This window comes from Musca vetustissima, unplaced genomic scaffold, assembly GCF_032173495.1.
Source record: "Musca vetustissima isolate MV318-11 ecotype Yass unplaced genomic scaffold, APGP_CSIRO_Mvet_v1 utg69633, whole genome shotgun sequence".
In the NCBI taxonomy this organism is placed as follows: domain Eukaryota; kingdom Metazoa; phylum Arthropoda; class Insecta; order Diptera; family Muscidae; genus Musca; species Musca vetustissima.
In genome coordinates, this window is record NW_026875416.1 from 2,002 (window position 1) to 27,327 (window position 25,326).

General features: G+C 35.5%; 1 protein-coding gene across 2 annotated transcripts; it reads right to left on the reverse strand.

Moving 5' to 3' along the window:
- Nucleotides 1-3,188: 3,188 nt before the first annotated feature.
- On the reverse strand, nt 3,189-18,602 carry LOC133337909 (F-box/LRR-repeat protein 7-like). Of its 2 annotated transcripts, none has more exons than XM_061546113.1 (5): nt 18,518-18,602; nt 4,508-4,832; nt 3,811-4,429; nt 3,584-3,751; nt 3,189-3,300 (listed from the first exon to the last, which is right to left on the reverse strand). In XM_061546113.1, the coding sequence occupies exons 1-5, from the start codon at nt 18,599-18,601 to the stop codon at nt 3,189-3,191; spliced, it is 1,308 nt and encodes a 435-aa protein (XP_061402097.1). In that variant the 5' UTR covers nt 18,602. The 2 variants fall into 2 exon arrangements, with proteins under 2 accessions (XP_061402097.1, XP_061402096.1); XM_061546112.1 differs by lacking the exon at nt 18,518-18,602 and adding an exon at nt 17,975-18,083.
- Between the last annotated feature and the right edge of the window lie 6,724 nt (nt 18,603-25,326).

Here is a 25,326-nt window from a genome sequence, read left to right on the forward strand (position 1 = left end):
ACACCTGCCTTGATAAGAGAGTATAGATGTTCTACTCTCACATTTTGCCCTCCCAACCATGGTTTCCAAACGTTCCAACATATCAATTTTATTGGAAACCCCGCAAACACACACACACTCACCTCATCACCTTCTTAGAATCCTCTCTAAAAGAACAATTAAAACATATTAGTTATGGTAACAAAATCAACACATATTACATTTATTCTTATAATATAAGCCTTAAAACTAAAAAACCTGTCTTGGATTCTTCAACCCCAGATCACTCAATATATCAATGAAACAAAAACAAATTCGATATTAAAATTTCCTCTTTGAAACGCTAGAGATTCTTTTTTAAATAACACTTTAAAAACTACTCATCAAGTCCCTATTATAAAGGAGCTCGTTTATAATGGTTGAATAGGCCAATCCGGCGTTAAAACTACATATGACGAATCCCTAGTCTTCCTTCAGAGAATTATATGACCTTTAAACACTTAAAAACAATCTGGAGTCAAATCACAAATCCTTACAAATTCAAATAAAAAGTTGACATACACAAGGACAACACAAGATACACTTAAATAATTTGTCTTATAATAATTATCAATATTAACGAATTTTAAAAATATTTCTTTGGGAATCCCTTTAAGGCTAAAGGCATGGGTTTATTCCCAACTCATTGTAGGTATTAAAATTTATCGCTTTCTTATTTTTCTTTTGATATGCTTCCAGATAACCGCCTATCTTAGCTGAGTAGCACCGTTACCTCTGTTCCGGCCAAAAAATAAAGGAGGATTTAGATTACCATCGGCCACACAATATTTGGTTTATGTTGCTGCTGGCAAAAACAGCTGAAAGGCCACACATCCACACACACAACACAAAAGGCTCGTTGGAGATCCAAAAAAATAATCACTGACCTCCTCTTGGGAATACCGGAGGCCAGTAGCAGATTGGTGTTGGCGTTTTTCTGGGGAACCTACCAAAAATATCTCCCGTTTATACTCATATCAAATCACCTCATTATAAGAAAACTCACGGTAATTTTTTTGATTCCACCGGTTAACAAAAAATATCATTAAATAAAAACGTTTACACATATATTGACTGTCGTTGTCTTTTTTTGGTATTTATTTGGATTTTTCTCAACAGTTTTGTGGTGCACTCAGACCTGTGACGGTTAATCCTAGACTAGAGCTATAATCTTGCTCCTACCCATATTTATAGAGTCTAAATTTTCCTCCATTTTCATAAATTTTCCAATAATTTTTAGGAAAATACATTTAATGGCGAATGTTGCACTAAATGGCTACCCTTTTTCAGGGTTGATAAAAACGTAGTAATAAGTACACTGAACACAGCCTTATTTTTTTATTGATGTGGCTACACTGTTCGTTTCCTCAGTCTCTTCAGTCCGGGTTTCACATGCAGAGCGCGCGCGTCAAATAATTTATTGGTGATTTTTAATTTAAAAAAAAATATTTTTGGCGGAGTCCACCAATCCCTTTTATTGGCCCAAACGAATGGCTGTGTTTCAACCGTTGCATGCGAAACAATTTGAATAGCGCCGCCCTAGAAAAAAGGAGTCATTCATCCCACCCACGCAACACGCGAGACCCCTCATCCTTACTGCCGTGTATCTTCAGTGCATACCGGATGTATGCAACCTCTCGGAGGAAATGAACGATATTTCTGACCTGGGCATTTAATACCAATCCAGGAGATGAGTCCATATCCGATTTTATACTTAGATATAATCTTAAAAAATTTTATAGAGGCAATATAGCGACGTTCACAAATAGAGTGAAAAAGGGAGTCATTGACAGCACCCACAGAAATTCCATTCGTTGGTCATAACGATCTCAAAACGGTTGAGGATGTTGAGAAAGCTGTGAACGAGGTTACAGGAACCCTTTTGAGGTTTTATAAAGCTTTTTGTCCTGGGACGAAATCTCAGCCGGTGAAATGATAATTTGAATGACCATTTCTACCGGGGAAGAAGTTATACAAATCCATGAGGTGAGTACATATTCAATTTTATACTTACATATGGTCTTAGGATATGTAGAGACAATACAGCCACATTCGAAAATCATTGACATCACCCTCAGACATGGGCGACTATGGGCTTAAGAATTCGGAAGTATCTTAAAAATGTTCGCATTTGCATCGTAGGATAATACTATTCCAGATTCCCAACTCTAGAGTAAAACAGAAGTCTTATAGGAACTCTCGGAATACGAACTGAGTAAGTTCAAAGCTAAAACAGCATTTCCGTTCGTTGGCCATAACGATCTCAGAACCGTTGAGGATATTAAAAGAGCTGTGATTAATATAAGAGGAACTCTTCTGAGGTGCTATAAGGCTTCTTGTCCTTTAACATACCCTGGGAGGAAATCTCAGCTGGTATGGTGGTCAAACAATCTAGCAGCGTGAAAAAGTGTATAACAAAGCTAGTAAGATGAAACAGAGAACAGATTGGGACGTTTACAGAGAACAATTCGATAGGTACAAGAGTGAAATCAAGAAGGCTAAACATATGTCTTATAATAAAGCACCCAGATTTCGCAAAGTAATATCTAAAGATCGCAAATCGACAAGTAGTATTAAGCGAACTGATGGAACGTGGACAAACTCCGGAAGCGAGACACTTTATCTTTTATCCACGACCCACTTCCCTGGTTGTATAGATCACAGTGACGATGTGCAACATACACGTCGACATATAGTTCAAGCCATGGAGGAGGAGATGTTGATAGAAGATACGATAATGGGCAATAAATAGCTTTCAGTCATACAAATCCCCTGGTCCAGATGTCATAATTCCGGTCATGTTGTAGCGTGTAGATAATCGAATATATTATCATAGTTTGTCTAATTTTATCGGAAGCCGAGTCACATGCTACTTTAGGACTATAGACCGATTCTTCCTTTCATGACACTAGGAATACCATTAATTTGGAAATTTACCATCATAAAAAAATGTAGTCATAACTATGCGATGATGTAGTCATTTAGTCGGCGGGATAGTTTTGCCGGTTATCTCCGATATAATGCTGGGTACTTTATTAACTCTATCTATCTAGGCCCAGGCCAATGGACTTGGGTGAACCCCACGAAGACAGAAATGGTACTAATAGCATACAAATGCAAATATAAGAGTATACAACAGTCGACTGATACTCTTCTATTTGTTTTTTTACTCACCTTAATTCCAAACGTTCCAAATTTCCACAGCTTGAAGCAATGGTGTCCATCAGTTGATCAACATGAATATTGACACCTAATTTTTCCGAAGTACCCATAACCAGGATCCTAGAAATATATAAATAATCGTTAATATAAAAATTCGAAATTCTATTGCAAATAAATTATAGCTAAAAGAGCACAAACGATGTCTGTAAACGAATGATTTGCTTTAGACTTCCGAACAGCAAATGCATCAGCCATAACAATTATTATCACATCTTAGTTCCATTGAGCTTGAAAAAGTTAGTTTTGTTAAAATTATAGATTTGCTTTTAAATAGAATTTATAGCAATTAAAAGATTTGATAGTTCAATTAGTCTTTTTTATCGCATCCAACATTCCAACTCACTTAGCATTGGTCAAGACGGGTAAAATACTCATCCATAGTTGATCGGTGATGTGAGGCATGCCAGACAAACAGCATGCACTCAATTGTTGACCATGGCGGGTCAAAAACTTTTGTAAACCATCATCGGATACATTATCCGATGAATCCAAATCAATGGACATTAAAGATCTGTAATTAAAAATAAGATTTACTATTGAAAAATGATATAAAATGTGTGTCCTCCCTACCTTGTCATTCCCGATTCCATCCACTGCTTCAAGACCGTATCATTAAAGCCATTGATTTGACCCGCGGACAAGAAACGCAAATTCGGTATACGTGTCAACATATCTACCAAACATTCGGTAGATAAGTCGGTTGCTGTAATATCCAACTCTTGCAAGGCACATTTATCCCAGTCTACTTGCATGACAAACTCAGATTTCAAACTCGTGCCATTCATTAGCAGACAGGTTAAACGTTTCGAGCGTTGGATTAAAGTTTTTAATGTTGAGCCTGTGACTTTATTGCAAAAATTCACGGCCAAACATTCTAACTGAATACAGTTCGAGCTGAAGGCATCGATATGCGAGTCATCAATGAAATTGATGCCATACAAATTGATGACCCTCAGATTTGGTGTAGCCGATTTCAATTTGTGTACATTGATAACTTCGTAGATTTCCTCCTCTTCCTCTTCGCATTTTTCATAGGTACCGATTAGATGCAACACCTCCAGGCCATTGATGAAATTGTAGATTTTACGCATAAAACCTTCCATAAAGATGACCTCCGACAGGCAAATGCACATGTAGCGCAATTTGGTGGGGAAGGCTTGCATTTCACTGAAATCGTGCAATTGCATAGCTGGAAGGGTGAGAAGAAAATTAAAATTCGTTTTGAAAACCTTGACTTATTTTTTTATTTTTATTTTGTTTTACTTACCAGTTGAGAAATCCAGTAGCATATGTGTCAAATTGGGACATTTGGCGGATAATTCATGCAGTACCGTGTGGGTAATCAACTCAATCGGCAGCTCAATGTAACGCAATGTTGGTCCGAAGCGTACGGCAATCAAAGACAGCAGCGATTCCAATGATCCCACATGTAAACCAGACACCTCAGGTCTTAGTGAGACATTCTTCCACAAACGTGTATCGTAGGCAATTTGACGCCAACGACGACATACTCTGGCCAAGCGACAAATTTCCCGATGTGACAAGTAAGAGAAAATTTGCAAGATGACTTTGTCTGGAAGTTTTTCAATAGTCTATGGAGGGGGTAATAAAAAATATTAATATTTTTTCTTTAATTTACACAGAAAATGAGAATGATATGGATGATTGATAATTAAAATTGAGTTGATGGAACTCCCCCTCCCATGCGCGCCAAGCAGGATCTGCTTAGCGAACAGGTTTGGATACTAAAATAATTGATATAATTGATTTGTTTTATATATTAATATAATTGCATTGAAGCAGCTGTCGAATTAAAAAAAATGTCGGTTTCTTCGAAGTCTAGAATGGAAATAAAATTCCAAAAGGAGGACCATTAAATATGACAAATCGAGGAGGCATGGGGGCTAAGAATCCGAAAGACAAGCTTTTGTATATGGAGACGGGTATCAACTGTCCTCCAACGTCGAAGCACCGATCGAGTTTTATCAATTTATTTAATTCTCAAAGTATACAATTGTACCTTTTGAACAGATAATCGCATCTCAACATAATTTGTCTAACAAAAATGTAAACAAGGGAAATTAAAGAAATTTTTTTGTTTCTTCACAAGAAAGTATATTAATATTCAAAAAATTGATATTTTATTTCACAAGAAAGTATATGATTGTACCTTTCATATGACACCGATTTCATTTTAATATATAAAATAAGAAAAGAGTTCAATAAAAACGGAATAGGATGTGTAGTTTTTTTTTTAACCCGTGGCCAGCGCCATCTATTGATGGGCATGATTCAAATCGTGCATATCGGTTTTCCCAAGCCCAACATTATGAGGATTTATTTGACAAATTAAATAATTAAAACTCACTGGGTTAACTAAATCCGGTACAATGTAAATGTACTATAACAAAGACAAATAGTTTCCTTTCAATTTTTAAGAAAAGTTACAGGGTGATAAATCTGAAGAAAAACAAGTAGGGAAGGAAAGGATAAAAGTTGGAAGGGGCGGCCTACACCTTCACAAAATATTCTTAAAAAGTCCACGCCTAATGCTGCAATAGTCCCTCACAAAATATTCATAAAAAGTCCACGACTAATGCTGCAATAGTCCCTCACAAAATATTCATAAAAAGGCCACGCCTAAGGCTGCAATAGTCCCTCACACAATATTCTTAAAAAGTCCACGCTTAAGGCTGCAATAGTCCCTCAAAAAATATTCTTAAAAAGTCCACGTCTAAGTCTGCAATAATCCCTCACAAAGTATTCTTAAAAAGTCCACGCCTAAGGCTGCAATAGTCCCTAACAAAGTATTCTTAAAAAGTCCACGCGTAAGGCTGCAATAGTCCCTCACAAAATACTCTTAAAAAGTCCACACCTAAGGCTGCAATAGTCCCTCACAAAATATTCTTAAAAAGTCCACGCCTAAGGCTGCAATAGTCTCTCACAAAATATTCTTAAAAAGTTCACGCCTAAGGCTGCAATAATCCCTCACAAAATATTTTTAAAAAGTCCACGCCTAAGGCTGCAATAGTCCCTCACAAAATATTCTTAAAAAGTCCACACCTAAGGCTGCAATAGTCCCTCACAAAATATTCTTTAAAAAGTCTACGCCTAAGGCTGCAATAGTCCCTCACAAAATATTCTTTAAAAGTCCACGACCAAGGCTGCAATAGTCCCTCACAAAATATTCTTTAAAAGTCCACGCCTAAGGCTGCAATAGTCCCTCACAAAATATTCTTAAAAAGACCACGCCTAAGGCTGCAATAGTCCCTCACAAAATATTCTTAAAAAGACCACGCCTAAGGCTGCAATAGTCCCTCACAAAATATTCTTAAAAAGACCACGCCTAAGGCTGCAATAGTCCCTCACAAAATATTCTTTAAAAATCCACGTCTAAGGCTGCAATAGTCCCTCACAAAATATTCTTAAAAAGACCACGCCTAAGGCTGCAATAGTCCCTCACAAAATATTCTTAAAAAGACCACGCCTAAGGCTGCAATAGTCCCTCACAAAATATTCTTTAAAAATCCACGTCTAAGGCTGCAATAGTCCCTCACAAAATATTCTTTAAAAATCCACGCCTAAGGCTGCAATAGTCCCTCACAAAATATTCTTTAAAAATCCACGCCTAAGGCTGCAATAGTCCCTCACAAAATATTCTTAAAAAGTCCACGCCTAAGGCTGCAATAGTCCCTCACAAAATATTCTTAAAAAGACCACGCCTAAGGCTGCAATAGTCCCTCACAAAATATTCTTTAAAAATCCACGCCTAAGGCTGCAATAGTCCCTCACAAAATATTCTTTAAAAATCCACGCCTAAGGCTGCAATAGTCCCTCACAAAATATTCTTAAAAATACCACGCCTAAAGCTGCAATAGTCCCTCACAAAATATTCTTTAAAAATCCACGCCTAAGGCTGCAATAGTCCCTCACAAAATATTCTTTAAAAATCCACGCCTAAGGCTGCAATAGTCCCTCACAAAATATTCTTTAAAAATCCATGCCTAAGGCTGCAATAGTCCCTCACAAAATATTCTTTAAAAATCCATGCCTAAGGCTGCAATAGTCCCTCACAAAATATTCTTTAAAAATCCACGCCTAAGGCTGCAATAGTCCCTCACAAAATATTCTTAAAAAGACCACGCCTAAGGCTGCAATAGTCCCTCACAAAATATTCTTTAAAAATCCACGTCTAAGGCTGCAATAGTCCCTCACAAAATATCCTTTAAAAATCCACGCCTAAGGCTGCAATAGTCCCTCACAAAATATTCTTTAAAAATCCACGCCTAAGGCTGCAATAGTCCCTCACAAAATATTCTTAAAAAGTCCACGCCTAAGGCTGCAATAGTCCCTCACAAAATATTCTTAAAAAGACCACGCCTAAGGCTGCAATAGTCCCTCACAAAATATTCTTTAAAAATCCACGCCTAAGGCTGCAATAGTCCCTCACAAAATATTCTTTAAAAATCCACGCCTAAGGCTGCAATAGTCCCTCACAAAATATTCTTAAAAATACCACGCCTAAGGCTGCAATAGTCCCTCACAAAATATTCTTTAAAAATCCACGCCTAAGGCTGCAATAGTCCCTCACAAAATATTCTTTAAAAATCCACGCCTAAGGCTGCAATAGTCCCTCACAAAATATTCTTTAAAAATCCATGCCTAAGGCTGCAATAGTCCCTCACAAAATATTCTTTAAAAATCCATGCCTAAGGCTGCAATAGTCCCTCACAAAATATCTTTAAAAAGTCCACGCCTAAGGCTGCAATAGTCCCTAACAAAATATTTTTAAAAAGTCCACGTCTAAGGCTGCAATAGTCCCTCACAAAATATTCTTTAAATGTTCACGCCTAAGGCTGCAATAGTCCCTCACAAAATATTCTTTAAAAATCCACGCCTAAGGCTGCAATAGTCCCTCACAAAATATTCTTTAAAAATCCACGCCTAAGGCTGCAATAGTCCCTCACAAAATATTCTTAAAAATACCACGCCTAAGGCTGCAATAGTCCCTCACAAAATATTCTTTAAAAATCCACGCCTAAGGCTGCAATAGTCCCTCACAAAATATTCTTTAAAAATCCACACCTAAGGCTGCAATAGTCCCTCACAAAATATTCTTTAAAAAGTCTACGCCTAAGGCTGCAATAGTCCCTCACAAAATATTCTTTAAAAGTCCACGACTAAGGCTGCAATAGTCCCTCACAAAATATTCTTTAAAAGTCCACGCCTAAGGCTGCAATAGTCCCTCACAAAATATTCTTAAAAAGACCACGCCTAAGGCTGCAATAGTCCCTCACAAAATATTCTTAAAAAGACCACGCCTAAGGCTGCAATAGTCCCTCACAAAATATTCTTAAAAAGACCACGCCTAAGGCTGCAATAGTCCCTCACAAAATATTCTTTAAAAATCCACGCCTAAGGCTGCAATAGTCCCTCACAAAATATTCTTTAAAAATCCACGCCTAAGGCTGCAATAGTCCCTCACAAAATATTCTTAAAAAGACCACGCCTAAGGCTGCAATAGTCCCTCACAAAATATTCTTTAAAAATCCACGCCTAAGGCTGCAATAGTCCCTCACAAAATATTCTTTAAAAATCCACGCCTAAGGCTGCAATAGTCCCTCACAAAATATTCTTTAAAAATCCACGCCTAAGGCTGCAATAGTCCCTCACAAAATATTCTTAAAAATCCACGCCTAAGGCTGCAATAGTCCCTCACAAAATATTCTTAAAAATACCACGCCTAAGGCTGCAATAGTCCCTCACAAAATATTCTTTAAAAATCCACGCCTAAGGCTGCAATAGTCCCTCACAAAATATTCTTTAAAAATCCACGCCTAAGGCTGCAATAGTCCCTCACAAAATATTCTTAAAAATTCCACGCCTAAAGCTGCAATAGTCCCTCACAAAATATTCTTTAAAAATCCACGCCTAAGGCTGCAATAGTCCCTCACAAAATATTCTTTAAAAATCCACGCCTAAGGCTGCAATAGTCCCTCACAAAATATTCTTTAAAAATCCATGCCTAAGGCTGCAATAGTCCCTCACAAAATATTCTTTAAAAATCCATGCCTAAGGCTGCAATAGTCCCTCACAAAATATTCTTTAAAAATCCACGCCTAAGGCTGCAATAGTCCCTCACAAAATATTCTTTAAAAATCCACGCCTAAGGCTGCAATAGTCCCTCACAAAATATTCTTTAAAAATCCACGCCTAAGGCTGCAATAGTCCCTCACAAAATATTCTTTAAAAATCCACGCCTGTTGAAGACCCTCACAAAATATTCTTTAAAAAATCCACGCCTAAGGCTGCAATAGTCCCTCACAAAATATTCTTTAAAAATCCACGCCTAAGGCTGCAATAGTCCCTCACAAAATATTCTTTAAAAATCCACGCCTAAGGCTGCAATAGTCCCTCACAAAATATTCTTTAAAAATCCACGCCTAAGGCTGCAATAGTCCCTCACAAAATATTCTTTAAAAATCCACGCCTAAGGCTGCAATAGTCCCTCACAAAATATTCTTTAAAAATCCACGCCTAAGGCTGCAATAGTCCCTCACAAAATATTCTTTAAAAATCCACGCCTAAGGCTGCAATAGTCCCTCACAAAATATTCTTTAAAAATCCACGCCTAAGGCTGCAATAGTCCCTCACAAAATATTCTTTAAAAATCCATGCCTAAGGCTGCAATAGTCCCTCACAAAATATTCTTTAAAAATCCATAGCCTAAGGCTGCAATAGTCCCTCACAAAATATTCTTTAAAAATCCACGCCTAAGGCTGCTTTTGCCCTTTGAAAAAATCTATTTAAAAAATCCACGCCTAAGGCTGCAATAGTCCCTCACAAAATATTCTTTAAAAATCCACGCCTTCGTCTTCAATAGTCCCTCACAAAATATTCTTTAAAAATCCACGCCTAAGGCTGCAATAGTCCCTCACAAAATATTCTTAAAAAGTCCACGCCTAAGGCTGCAATAGTCCCTCACAAAATATTCTTAAAAAGACCACGCCTAAGGCTGCAATAGTCCCTCACAAAATATTCTTTAAAAATCCACGCCTAAGGCTGCAATAGTCCCTCACAAAATATTCTTTAAAAATCCACGCCTAAGGCTGCAATAGTCCCTCACAAAATATTCTTAAAAATACCACGCCTAAGGCTGCAATAGTCCCTCACAAAATATTCTTTAAAAATCCACGCCTAAGGCTGCAATAGTCCCTCACAAAATATTCTTTAAAAATCCACGCCTAAGGCTGCAATAGTCCCTCACAAAATATTCTTTAAAAATCCATGCCTAAGGCTGCAATAGTCCCTCACAAAATATTCTTTAAAAATCCATGCCTAAGGCTGCAATAGTCCCTCACAAAATATCTTTAAGAAGTCCACGCCTAAGGCTGCAATAGTCCCTAACAAAATATTTTTAAAAAGTCCACGTCTAAGGCTGCAATAGTCCCTCACAAAATATTCTTTAAATGTTCACGCCTAAGGCTACAATAGTCCCTCACAAAATATTCTTAATAATTCCAAGCCTAAGGTTGCAATATTTCCTCACAAACCATTAGAAAATTCACACATAAGTCTGTAATACGAATTTTTAATTACATAACACCATTTAATATATGTTTTACTCATGGTGTAATAAAAATAAGAATATTCCCTAACAATCTGTGCAAATTTCATAAAAATCGGTTAAGTATTCGCTGAGTTATTTGCACTTGAATTCAACGATATAAAGATCACAAGATTATTCGCATAGGACCAAAAATTTGGCACGGTCGTAATTAACGACTTTTAACCCAATAGTTTTAATATCGATACATATCGATAAAACCCACAAATTCTCCCCTTACCAATAGTGAATGTTTCACGTCAATACATACATTCATTACTGAGCTATAGCTATTTAAAGTTTACCTTGTGTCAAAATATAGCGGCTACACGATTCTGTTTGCCTATTACCAGAAATTGAAAAAATGAAGAAATTGCATATTCACAAAAACAGATGCGAGGATAGGTAGTTGGTGTGTTACCAGATTGGTTAGTACTTACGTTGTGTTTTTCATGTTTGTTTCTCAAATTCTGAGCATATTTTTAGGCGTTACATGGAAAACATACCGCATACAAAATTGTAATTAATATCGTATTTCAATATAGGCATGTAAAAGTATGCTCATTATTTGTAAACCAAAAAGTGAAACACAAACCGAACGATCTGGCAACAATTACTGAATACTTCTTTTGTTGTTTTTTTTTTAAACTTGGAATTTCTTCATTTTTATTTTTTTGTGGTAATAGGCAAACAGAATCGCTAGCAGCTATATTTTGGACACAACATCAACTTCAAATGGTTATATCTCAGTAATAAATGCACATATTGGCATGACATTTTCACTATATGTTAGGGGAGAATTTGTAGTTTTTATGTGAATCGATATTATAACCTTTATAAAATTAATAATGAACAATATTAATAAGTTTTAAAAAACTTGCGGGAAATGTGTGTTTTAAGAAAAAATTTAAATTAGATTGCTGTCGATGTTTGGAGTAAAGGAATTTTATTTATTTTTGGGCAAAAATAAGGTTAATTGAGGGAATATCAAGGACATAAAGAACAAATGCTGCATTAGAAGTTCAATTACTATACGTCATGAGACTTTGTGAAATATTAATACAATTTATGAAATAATAATAATATACTTCAGATGTCCTTCTAAAATATATGGGGTCCTCAATATGTTTGTAACACCTAGAAATAATCCTAAGAATAAAATGTGCGCCTGTCTATGTGTCCATCCGTCCGTCGGCTTGTCACCAAAAAGTCTCTAATCTGCAGCAACTGATCATTACAGGTCTATGTTTCGTTATTTCAGGCCACATATTCCAAACTAGGAATAAGTAAATCGACATTCGACTAATCGATTTGGCATTCTAGGTTCTAATAGATAAGGTGGCCATAAGGTGGCGTGGATTTTTAAAAGAATATTTTGGAAAAGGACAATAAGAGGCGTGGATTATTTATAGAATACTTTTCAAGGACTATAAGAGGCTTGGATTTGTTAAGGAATATTTTTCAAGGACAAGAAGAGGCGTGTATCTGTTAAGGAATTTTTTCCAAGGACTAAAAGAGGTGGGTTTATTAAAGAATATTTTTTCAAGGACAATAAAAGGCGTAGATTTTTTAAAGGATATTTTTTCAAAGACCATTAGAGGCATGTATTTTTTAAAGGACATTTTTTCTAGGACTACAAGAGGCGAGGATTTTTTCAGAGATAGTTCTTCAAGGACTATAAGAGTCGTGGATTATTTATATAATAATTTTCCAATGACTATAAGAGGCGTGATTTATTTATAGAATACTTTTCCAATTATTTCAGAGATAGTTTTTCAAGGACTATACAAGTCGAAGATTGTTTGAAGAATATTCACCCCTATTCCGTAAGTCGTCGTCGTTGTCGACGACGTTTCTCTTTCGACATCACTTCGCATCGACATCGACATCACTTCGACACTGATTTGGTATTCTGTAACACTCATGCGACGATGTCGACTATTTATCGATAATATCAATAAAAACAAAAATTTTGTTGCATATTTTTGGGCAAAAATGTGTTTGTATCCTTCACCGCACAGTGGCACAGGGCATTATGTCTTGGTAAATGTGTTTGCAACGACCAAAAAGAAACGAGATAGACCCATAGTTACTTTTTAGTATATAGTATGTACATAGAATTATTTTTCAGTCGATTTATGCATGTCCCTCCATTCATGTATTATTTTAAACAAGTTACATGCCACCATTATGATCCGAACGGGATGAAATTTGGAAAAAAATCCATCCAATTGGGATGAAATTTTATTTCCACATAGACATTGACATTGGTAAATATCGGTTTAGATTTATATATAGATCCCATATATTTTTCTTTATTTACACTTTATTTTGCATTAAGTATTGAATAGATTCTAGAATGATATATCCTGTTCTTGTTCGGTCATGTTTTTTTTTTTTAATTTCAAAAAAAAAATGTGCAAACGCTTCAGTCGTCAACAAAAACTAAGACGAAGAAATCTTCGACATCGTCGTCGTCACACCTTGTTACGGAATACCAAAAATGTTTCAATAGTTATCGATAAATGTCGACAACGACATAGGGAATACCAATTTGCAAAAGACGACTCTCTTCGACGTCGTTTCGTGTCGACGACGACATACAGAATAGGGGTGATTTTTTTCAAGGACTATATGAGGCGTGGATTATTTATAGGATACTTTTCCAAGGATTTGTTAAGGAATATTTGTCAAGGGCTAAAAGAGGCGTGAATCTGTTAAGGAATAACTTTCAAGGACTAAAAGAGGCGTGAATCTGTTAAAGAATAACTTTCAAGAACTAGAAAAGGCGTGGATCTGTAAAGGACTATAAGAGGCTTCGATTTTTCAAGGACTATAAGAGGCGTCCACTCCATCGGTTACCTCTTAAACAAGGTGTCAACATTTTCAATTAGTATTTTTTCATTTAGGGTGGATCTGTTAAGGACTATAAGAGGCTTCAATTTTTCAAGGACTAGAAGCGGCGTGGATTCTTTAAAGAACATTTTTTCGAGGACTATAAGAGGCGAGGATCATTTCAGAGATAGTTTTTCAAGGACTATAAGAGTCGTGGATTATTTGAACAATATTTTTTCAAGGACTATAAGAGGTGTGGATTATTTATAGCATTCTTTTCCAAGGATTTATTAAGGAAAAATTTTCAAGGACTTTAAGAGGCGTGGATCTGTTAAGGAATAGTTTTCAAGGACTAAAAGAGGCGTCAATCTGTTAAGGATTATCTTTCAAGAACTAAAAGATGGGCGAATCTGTTAAGGAATAAATCTCAATGACTAGAAGTGGCGTTGATCTGTTAAGGACTAGAAGATACGTCGATTTTTTCAAGGACTAGAAGAGGCGTCGATTTTTTCAAGGACTATAAGAGGCGTCGATTTTTCAAGGACTATAAGAGGCGTCCACTCCATCGGTTACCTCTTCCACAAAGTGTCAACATTTTCAGTTATTATAATTTCAGTATTAAGCGCATGTAACGTCACGATCGAAGATGGGGCCCACCGGACCATTCCGTCTTGTGCCTCCCACACAATGAAATATTCCATACATTATAAAAAATCAGTTATGAATCAAGCCGTCGACTTTTCATCTGATATAGAACGGCACGAAATTCGAACTATATTCGGTAAAATTAAATCGTTTATTTTGAAAGTGATCTACGCCAATTTTAGGTTCTAATACAAATCTTGGTTTTATAGAAAGTTTACTAAACATAAAACGTTATATATTCTATCCTGTTTAAGGGCACACAGCCATAAATTAAATTAATACCACTTACAATTTTTTTGAATCAATTCAAACCTTTTTATATATGGTAATATAAGAAAAAAATGACACAAACCACGTTCTAAATAAACGCAAACCGCGTTCTGTGTAATAAAACTTCAGAATTCCCTCTATTCATTGCTGTAAATTTTATGAAAATCGCTTAAGTAGTTGCTGAGTTATTTGCATTTCAATTCAACGATGCACCGAAATATACTTCCTATTTGATTCTGGGCGCCTATTACCCGAATTTGAAAAATCCCACAAAAAGCGGTCTTTTAAAAACGGCAAAATTTTTCATAATGTCTGTTTGTAAAGAAAATCATAGCATACTTGTAGGACAAAAACAATTCATGATCCGATTTCTTGTTGCTTGATATGTAGGTAGGTAGAATTGTTTGAAATTTATGTACGTATTTAATGTAAAATATATTTACTTACACATACACACAAATAGTACCTGTTATGAGGAAAAAATTTCCATTTTACAAGACCGATTTTTGAGTGATTTTTCGGTAATAGGCACAGAAAGTATCTTTCGGAGCATCGTTGAATTCAAATGCAAATAACTCAGCGAATACTTAACCGATTTTTATGAAATTTGCACCAGATAGTTAGGGAAAATTCTTATTTTTATTACACAATGAGAAAACATATATTAAATGGTGTTATGTAATTAAAAATTCGTAGTATATGAAAGATTCGGATATTTAAACTACCGATACGAATTTTTTAAAGGCTATTTTGTGAGGAACTATTACAGACTTATGCGTGCATTTTCTAATGGTTTTGGAGGAAATCTTGCAACCTTAGGCTTGGAATTTTTAAGAGTATTTTATCAGGGAATATTACAGCCTTATGCTTGGACTTTTAAAGAACATTTTGTGAGGGACTATTGTAGCCTTCGGCGTGGACTTTTTAAGAATATTTTGTGAGGGACTATTGCAAACTTGGGAATGGACTTTTTAAGAATATTTTGTGAGGGACTATTGCAGCCTTAGGCATGGACTTTTTAAGAATATTTTGTGAGGGACTATTGCAAACTTGGGAATGGACTTTTTAAGAATAATTTTTGAGGGTCTATTGCAGCCTTAGAAGTCAACGTTCTTAAGAATATTTTCTGAGGGACTATTGTAGCCTTAGGCGTGGACTTTTTAAGAATATTTTGTGAGGGACTATTGCAGCCTTGGGGGTGGACTTTTAAAGAATATTGCAGCCTTAGACGTGGACTTTTTAAGAATATTTTGTGAGGGACTATTGCAGCCTTAGACGTGGACTTTTTAAGAAAATTTTGTGAGGGACTATTGTAGCCTTAGGCGTGGACTTATTAAGAATATTTTGTGAGGGACTATTGCAGCCTTGGGGGTGGACTTTTAAAGAATATTGCAGCCTTAGACGTGGACTTTGTAAGAATATTTTGTGAGGGACTATTGCAGCCTTAGACGTGGACTTTTTAAGAAAATTTTGTGAGGGACTATTGTAGCCTTAGGCGTGGACTTATTAAGAATATTATGTGCGGGACTATTGCAGCCTTAGGCGTGGACTTTTTAGGAATATTTTGTAAGGGACTATTTCAGCCTTAGGCTTGGAATTTTTAAGAATATTTTGTGAGGGACTATTGTAGCCTAGGCGTGAACTTTTTAAGAATATTTTTTGAGGGACTATTGCAGCCTTAGGCGTGAACATTTAAACAACATTTTGTGAGGGACTATTACAGCCTTAGGCGTGGACTTTTTAAGGATATTTTGTGAGGGACTATTGCAGCCTTATGCGTGGACTTTTTAAGAATATTTTGTGAGGGCCTATTGCAGCCTTAGGCGTGGACTATTTAAGGATATTTTGTGAGGGGCTACTGCAGCATTAGACGTGGACTGTTAAAGAATATTTTATGGGGACTATTACAGCCTTAGGCGTGGACTTTTTAAGAATGTTTTGAGAGGGGCTACTGCAGCATTAGACGTGGACTTTTTAAGAATATTTTGTGAGGGACTATTGCAGCCCTAGGCGTGGACTTTTTAAGAATATTATGTGCGGGACTATTGTAGCCTTAGGCGTGGACTTCTTAAGGATATTTTGTGAGGGACTATTGCTGCCCTAGGCGTGAACATTTAAAGAAAATTTTGTGAGGGACTATTGCAGCCTTAGGCGTAGACTAGAATATTATTTGCGGGACTATTGCAGCCATGGGCCTGGACTTTTAAGAATGTTATGTGAGGGTGTAGTCGGCCCCTTCCAACTTTTATCGTTTCCTTCCCAACTTATTCTTCTTTAGATTTGTCATCCTGTAACTGTAAGCTGTAACTTTTGTTAAAAATTGTTCCATTTACACAAGTGAGGTAGGTGTCTTATTGAAAGGAAACTATATGTCTTTGTTATAGTACATTTACATTGTACCGGATTAAGTTAGCACAGTGAGTTTAATTGTTTAATTTGTTTAATAAATCCTCATAATGTTGGTCTTGCAAAACTGATATGCACAATTTGAATCATACCCATCAACAGATGGCGCTGAAGAATGGTTTTTCTCTTTTCTGTTACAGTGGCAAATCCGGTAAAACTTCAGTTAGAGGTTTACAAAGAAGATAACATAATATACTCTTGTTGTTGCATAGTAAAATAGGTCTAGGAGACCTTGTTAAAATTATCGACGCATTGTCATGGATATAATCACTATTTATCAAAACAAATATTTTTTATATTTAAATATGTTTTGTTATAAATTAAAAATCACGCATTTCGGTTTTAAAATTATATATTATTTTCTGAAGTATTTTTTTTAACGGCATAATATTATAAGTCTAAAATAAACTTATAACCTCCACATAAACCAATTAGAAATCGCTTCACTTTTTTTCTTTTTAATTGAATATTATCATAAATATTAATATCATTATTATAATATATGATTTTCATATTCCATGATCATCATTGAAACCAAATTATTTTGAAAAACTTTTTTTCCACTGGATTTACAAAGTATTCACATTTTTTTGCGTTTGTTTTTGTTTATTTTCTTGTCTTCTTTTTTTAAATTTTCTATAATGCGGCGGGTGTCATTTGTGTATTGAAAGTGTTCCACATATTTTTGTTTTCTTTTTTAAACACTTTTTCTTTTTTGGCTTTTGGCTATAATTAGATTTTGAAAAAAAGGAACACACATTTTTCGTTTTTTTCTAATTGAAAATATGGACTGGTTCAAAGTAATTTAAACTTTGTGGGTGATTTAATATATTTTGAGTAGATGTTTTTCTATAAAATTACATTTTCGATTTAAATTTCGAATGTAATTCTTTATTTTTAACATTCAATTCGATTCTTTCACAATTTTTTCACTATTGAACTTGATCCGATTCATTTTTTTATTTGACATACCGTATCAGCAAAGGGACTACGAACGGTGCCATCTGACAAATACACTTGAGATGCTTCCACGGCCAATTGTCCCCAGATATCGGTAGATAAATCCATTTTTATTTAATAATTAAAAAAATTGCTCCCGATATCCGCTTAAAAATTCTTATATAAATTTTCGTCTTTTCTTCTTAAATTTCGTGGCCGCTAGCAATCAATTCAATACTGTTACTGCGAGGGAATCTCCAAAAGAAAAACAAAAAACACTCTGATTGATACAGAAGAGGTATTCTAAATTTAGGATCTCTCTGTGAGAGAGTGGATACGCATTAATTTTTCTTCACAGTTAAGATTTGAGAACACGAAAATGTGAGGAAGACTACAGAATCTATGCAGGCAGTTAATTTGATAAAAACAAATCAGCTGTTTTCAAAACTTTTTGAGTAAAGAAAAACAACAAAAATCCAAAATAGTTGTTGTTTAGAAAATCAATGCTATAGCATAAAATGTTTAAAAATGAGAGTGAAATGATGTTTTGGTTTTCAATTTTTTTCAAATACTCACCAATTTCTCTTTGGATACCAAATTAATATCATCCCGGCCGCCAATGGCTGATTGGTGGGCTGTCAAAACATTCCAATTATCCATGTTTTAGGTTTTTGTATTTTTTGTTTTGTGTATATGTTTCTTTAGTTTTTACTCGGGTGCGTGAAGTAACGTAAAAGCAATCAACTCAAAATTTTGGATTGCAGTAATTTTGTTTATTTTTACAAGAGTTTATTTTTTGGATTTATGTGTATGGCGGGTGTAACGAAGCCGATAAAATAATATGTGCTGAAGTAACAAACGATTTTTTTGAAGTGTATATTTTTTATTCCGAGAATTGAGTGCAGCTAAGGTTCAAGCTATATAATTTGGTGTATTACAAAGCTTCTTGGTGTTGGGTATAATCAGGATGTAATACCTACAAAATATTCAAACAGTAAAATCATTACAACGGCGTTGTATGATACTCTTATAAATATTTTATGTTGATGTTATAAGAATAAAATACAACTTTTTTGTGGATAATAATGAACTCGAATATACAGTTCAGAGTTGCAGATATTTTCGTTCAGTTCGGAATAAAGGGCGTATGATCAACGAACTAAGCCATTTTCATAACACTAATGCGTAGAACGTGGATATGCTATAAAAATGTAAATTATTGCAAATATGTCAAATCAAGCCATTTTTCCTTCCTAATAATTAAAAATATAATAAGGACAGAGGTTATCGAATTTTTGTGTGGGCGAGAGTACTTGAGAATTCACGGTGAAGAACGACTAATGGATAAATTTAACACTAGATTTACCTACTTTTACCAAAGTGAGCCTATTTGACTTATATCAGAAAATGTAAGTTTTTTTGTGAACAAATTCAATTTAAATAAAAACCAGTAAGAAAAGATGTAAAGTCGGGATGGGCCGACTATATGATACCCTTCACCACTTTGGATATATTCTACATATGTATCCTAAGAATTTAAAGTCTCAAGTCTCAATTTGATTCCTTGTGCAAACTTTTGTGTCAATCGGACAAACATCAGGAGTTTGGTACACCATTCACCTAAAATCGGTCGAAAATATATATGTTGGAGCTATATCTAAATCTGAACCGATTTCAACGAAACTCGTCAGAGATTAATTTATATTAACTTTAGTACATTGTACTTGATTGTGTGCCAATTTGTCCTCTTTTAAGGATAGCCCCCATACAAGGTACCTCCCAAATATCGGTATTTTGAAGACTGGACGTAATTTTATATTTTTGCTTCTCGGTGAGTACAAAATTGCTCTACCAAATACTATCAGTATTGGAGCAAGTAGCCCCCATATAATGGTACCCCCTATTTTTCGCTATTTTGAGGGATTTGGGCCCGTTTTTCAACCGAATTGGCCCTAATTTGATTTTTCAAATTATCAATATCGGTTTACGTTTGGGTACAGCTCCGAAATAATGGCACAGATCCATTTTTGGTATTTTGAAACCTGTAGCCGCATTTTTCCAACAATGTGGATAAAATTTAATATAAAGAGTTCTTGAAGGCATGTCAGTCTTCAAGATAAACAGAACATTTTCAAAATCTGTCCATGTTTTGACATAGCGTCCATATATGGATAGAAATCCATTGTCAGTATTTTGAAGGTTTTAGCCGTATTTCCTCATTGTAGTGGCTGTAATTTGGCATTCCGTGATATTGGAGGGTAAAACATATTTTCGAGGAAAATGTTCCTACACAACATTCACGAACATCTAATATTCTGTGGTTTTATATTCTGAGCTTGGGCAATATTTGGCGATATTTGCACCCTCTTGACCGAGTAGAGGTCAACAAATATTGTTAATATTTAGTACAGCCCTTCTAATTACTTGTCCAGATTCACTTCACCGTGGGCTCTGTTGTAATGTTCGGCTTTCTATTATGAACTATAGATCGAAAAACACAAAACATAAGTTTTCGGTCCACTTCATCCCAATATTATTATCTGATCATCACCGAAAATTATAGGCGTTGTCCTTGACAGTACCTGGATCCTTGACAATACCTGGATCATGAAAAATGTCAAAGCGATCAGCGATATATTTCCGCCCTCTAGTGTTGTAATGGGTTACTAAATAATATATGAATACGTAACCTCCGAGGACATACGACAATATAATTGGTATCAATTTAAAGGTCAACCGCTCCTCTTAAATATACTATCAATTTCTCGGGTCTATGTCCTTCAGGGACAAATATATACGCCATGGAATACAAATTTTGTAATTTTTCAAAGTCAGGGTCCATTTGACCCTCTAAATATTGACCTATCTTTATCAAAATGGGCATGCATATTCTTTAGCCCTATCCCGTTCTTCATGTAAAAATTCGCGATGTTTCAGCCATAATTGCGGCCTCTCGAGCGACCAGAAAATCAGATAAAAATTATGTTTTTGGTCCATTTCATCCCCTAAATATTAACCGATCTTTACCAAAAACAATAGGGGTTTCATTGGCCAGAACCCATCCCACATGAAAAATTTCGTAAAGATTGGTGCGTAACTGTGGCCTGTATCGTGTTTACAAATTATAATGGACAGACGGACGCACATGTCTAGATCGACTCAGCTTGTCGAGATATGACGATCGGTATAAACTATTAAACTATCCCTTCTTGTACCTCCCCTTACAAATGGTCAAAATTTATCTGGAAAATAAATTTGTATCTTATATTTATACCCTCAGCCTTATGTGTAATAAGGCTATACACACTTTGATACGATAAAAATGTGCCTCATCGAAATATTGGTTTTAGACCCAATGTTTCTTTGGACCAAATCCGTTTCAGAAAATTTGAACTCGATTTAGCTATGTCCGTCTGTCTGGCTGGCTGGTGCGCAAGATAACTCTCGATGGGAATAATCGATTTCATCCAAACTTTGCACATCCTTATATATGTTAAAACTTAATTTAAGTTCGAAGACGGGGAATGTCGGTCCACTTCTTCTGGTACCTCCCCCACAAAATGGTACCAAATTGTGCTAAAAATTAATGTTATAATAACATGCAAATGTACTATGCACAACATATTGCCTTTACCAAGGCTACATCAAGTTTGAAGATGCGACCCATTGGTCTACTCCTTCTACTACCTCCCCCACAAATGGTCTACATTTTCAATATTTATAAATGCAATATCAGGCTGGTGGAAAGTCAGATTTGAAACAAACCTTGCACAACCTATTATCTTTACCAACCCTATATCTAGACGGAAGATGGGACCCAGTAGTCCACTCCTTCCGGTACCTCCCTCACTCGTGGTCGATACTTTATAAAACTTGATCAACATTAAATCCGAAACCTCTTTGATAAAAACATATTTCTTATATAAAGCTAATAATAAAGTTTGTTTGAAATTCCGAAGACCTTCGTAAACCATAGGTTGGGTGTATATTTCTATCGGCAACACCTACTAACATTTTTATTGTTTTGATTAAAAATGCGACCTGTACTTTTTTAACATGGACATGGACGGGCATGCATAAATCGACTCATATTCTCAAAAATAATTATAGGTCTATCTCACCACAGGTCTACCAGAGTGTGGTGAAGGGTATAAGAAAAAACCACATAGATCTACACTTTTGAATTCCGTTGAAAAATTTCGAATTACCAACATACAAAAACATGTCCTTGATAAAATCGAATGGGGGTTTTTGATACATTTTTCAACAGAATCAGCTGTAATTTTGGATTCACTTCTTTTCAGTTGTAATTTGTTATTTTGGTGTTGTGGTAAATCGTCCTACTAAAAATCTCTAATTTGATTTTTAAGGGTTCTCATGGGGTGACAAATACATATTCGACCAAAATTACAAAATTTGATATTTTGGGGAGTTTAAGTTTTTAAAAATATTTTTTCAAAGACTTACAGAAGGCGTGAATTTTTAAAAATCATTTTTTCACAGGTTGAAAGAAGGCATGGACTTTAAAAAATATTTTTGTTTTCTCTTTGAAAAGAAAATCTCCCTACCACAATTGATCAATATTGGTCCTGTTGTTTAGGCATGTTTTCAACCGAATTTGCTCTAAATTGATTGATCAAATTCTTATGGTATGTCAAATCTTCCTATCAAAATTTAACAATGTCAGTTTACGGTTTGCTATGGATCCTATAAAATATTACCATCCCATTTTACCATATTTTGAGGATATTAGCGTCATTTTTAAACCAATAGTCCTGTATACAAATTTGTGGGGCGTATATATAGATCCAAGTTTTAAGATAGCCCCACAAAAAAGTTCCGCTTCTTTTTCGGTATTAATATGTGGTTAACCGAATTTCTCCTGGACGTGACTACAATTTGACATATCGGGTTCCTGGTAAATAAAAAATAAATTAAAAATAGTCCCGTTAAAGGTTTCCCTATATTTTAGTTCACATATAAATGTCCCGATCGACTTAAGGTATTTTGAATGTACTTCACGCGGTGGACTTTTTTACTTATTAGTCCTCATTTCGATGATTTACGCCCACGGTTTCGAAAGTGTTCCAATCGAAGTGGAAAACGAGTTTCGAAATTACTGCCGAACAGTGTAGTTTAAAAAAGTCTACTTAAATATTTTGATGAATGAAAATCAATTATTACACTGTGCATAGCACGATCATTGTTTATTTTCTCCGAGCTATAACAAGCAGAGAATTTGTTGAATCATTTTCTTAGTAGCCGGCTGCCAAAAAGTAGAAGAGTCAACTATTTGTGCCCGCTGCCGCCGCCACCAAATCTGTTGTTGGCACATAGACATTTTTTTGGTTTGTAAATGTTTTGTTTCCCCTCTAAACGATCCTCCTCGGGGAGGTCCTCGGCAGAAAGTACAAAACAAACAAACGAACTTTCTCTGCGGTAGATACAAAAATTTTGTTGAAATTACATGAAAGAAATTATGTATCAACAATTTTGTTGCTTTGAAAATTGTTGGTGCATTGGCGCTCTCTCGCCTTTGTTAGCGGGTTGGTAGAGGTGGTGATCCATCAAATTCAATAAACTTTGTCGTTTTCAAAGCAAGTCAAGTGTACTGTGCGCCACATGCTTTTTGTCGTGTTTCCATTCGGAAACATTGAGGGTGATCTGTTTTTGGTTTTTATGCCGTTGTTGTTGTTTTTGTTGGATGGGAAGGCAACACAGAAGCACCCAAAAGACAAGACAACAAACTCTACATTTTTGCATTGGCAAGGGCAGCAGCATTGGAAGAAATTGAAAAAAACTATTGTATATGTGTGTGTACATTTTTAAATATTTTCTTTAATATTTACCCATTTTGTTTTAGATTTGTTAGAAGTGATTAGTTTTTTTTTTACTTTAAAAATATGTAATTGTTAGAAAATTAGTATTTTATGGTTTACTGTAAGATTTTCTTTTATCCACGATGTTTTCAAGAATTTCTTTTGCGGCTGTTGCTGCTGCTAAAAATAATGAATATCAAGGGGTTTGCTTTTAGCTTTTTCTGGGTTAAACATTTTATTTCATTCACATTTGAATACCTTTTTCTAATAAATTTATTTTTTTTTTAATTTTATTCCATAATTTAAAATTATTTTTCTATTACATTTTATTCGCTTGCACCAAAAGACCTTTACTTTGTACCTAGACCTTGCATAAGTTTTAGTATAATTTTTATATTTTTTTGATCTAGATATTAAGGCCTTTTATAATTTTTTTCCTTTGGCCCGCCGCGTTTAATTTCTAATGTACTTAACGTTCGTTCTCACTGCAATTCCCGTACTAAACTGAACATTTCGAATTTTGTCTGTTGGCCGAAAACAGAGCCATTACGAAGAAAAACATATTTCCGTTGTAAGACCCAACAGCATTTGTCTGGTATGTCTGTACATTTCATCTCTCGTATGAGTACTTGCTGTTTGTATGTACCTCATATGCCATCATTAAGTACAATTTGTTATATATGAGTCATTCCATACAGATTTTGGTTAGATGATCGCGTGGCACTAAAAGTTTTCAACAAATATAAATGTGTTCTATGGACAGAAGAGCTTGACTAGGTATTCTGTTCTATGCTTAGAGGGTCACCTTCGTTCTTCTATTGTCAGAATAACTTATGAGGGTCTTCGGTGGACACAAGATCTACATTTGTTATTCTACGCGTAGAAGTCAAATATTCGGGTTTGGAACCGATATAAACAGAATCCCATTATTGGGACCGCCACTGATAGAATACCAACAATAAGTCCATCATAAGTTATCACCCACTGGTCCTTCTTTAGATGCAAGATTTTAGATATATCCATGGACCAACATTGATCATTTTTGGTTGGAGTTGGAAGCCTGAAAAATTGTGTCACCTCTATTGGCTTTAGCCATAATTCTATTGGCAATAGACTTGTATATTCAGGCGAATAATTGGATAGATAGCGTTTGTCGTGAGGGTACTGCTGGCAGGAGGATGTTGGAGTAGGACTTTGTTGTTTCTGTAGCCATTTATGTCTTCGGAGAGCTCCAGTTGATGCACGGATTTCATCACATTCGCTATCGACAATCTATGCCATCACGATATGTTGCAGATGTGGATCACCCATCTCTGTTGACGACCGAAGGAATGACGTCTTGGATGCCTTCACTATAGCGCTTGAAGTTTTGACGGTTGTGTCGTGGAGGTAGATCTCCCATCACTGCTTGATGCTTGGGATGAAGCGGCAGATAGTAGGAACTGTCTAGCCAACAGCACATTATGTCACTTGACTGAAGGTGATTGACGTTCGTCATCTGGACACATCCAGTTGTAATTCGGAGTGCAATATTTTATGTAGTTTGCAAGGATCTCCATTGGGTGT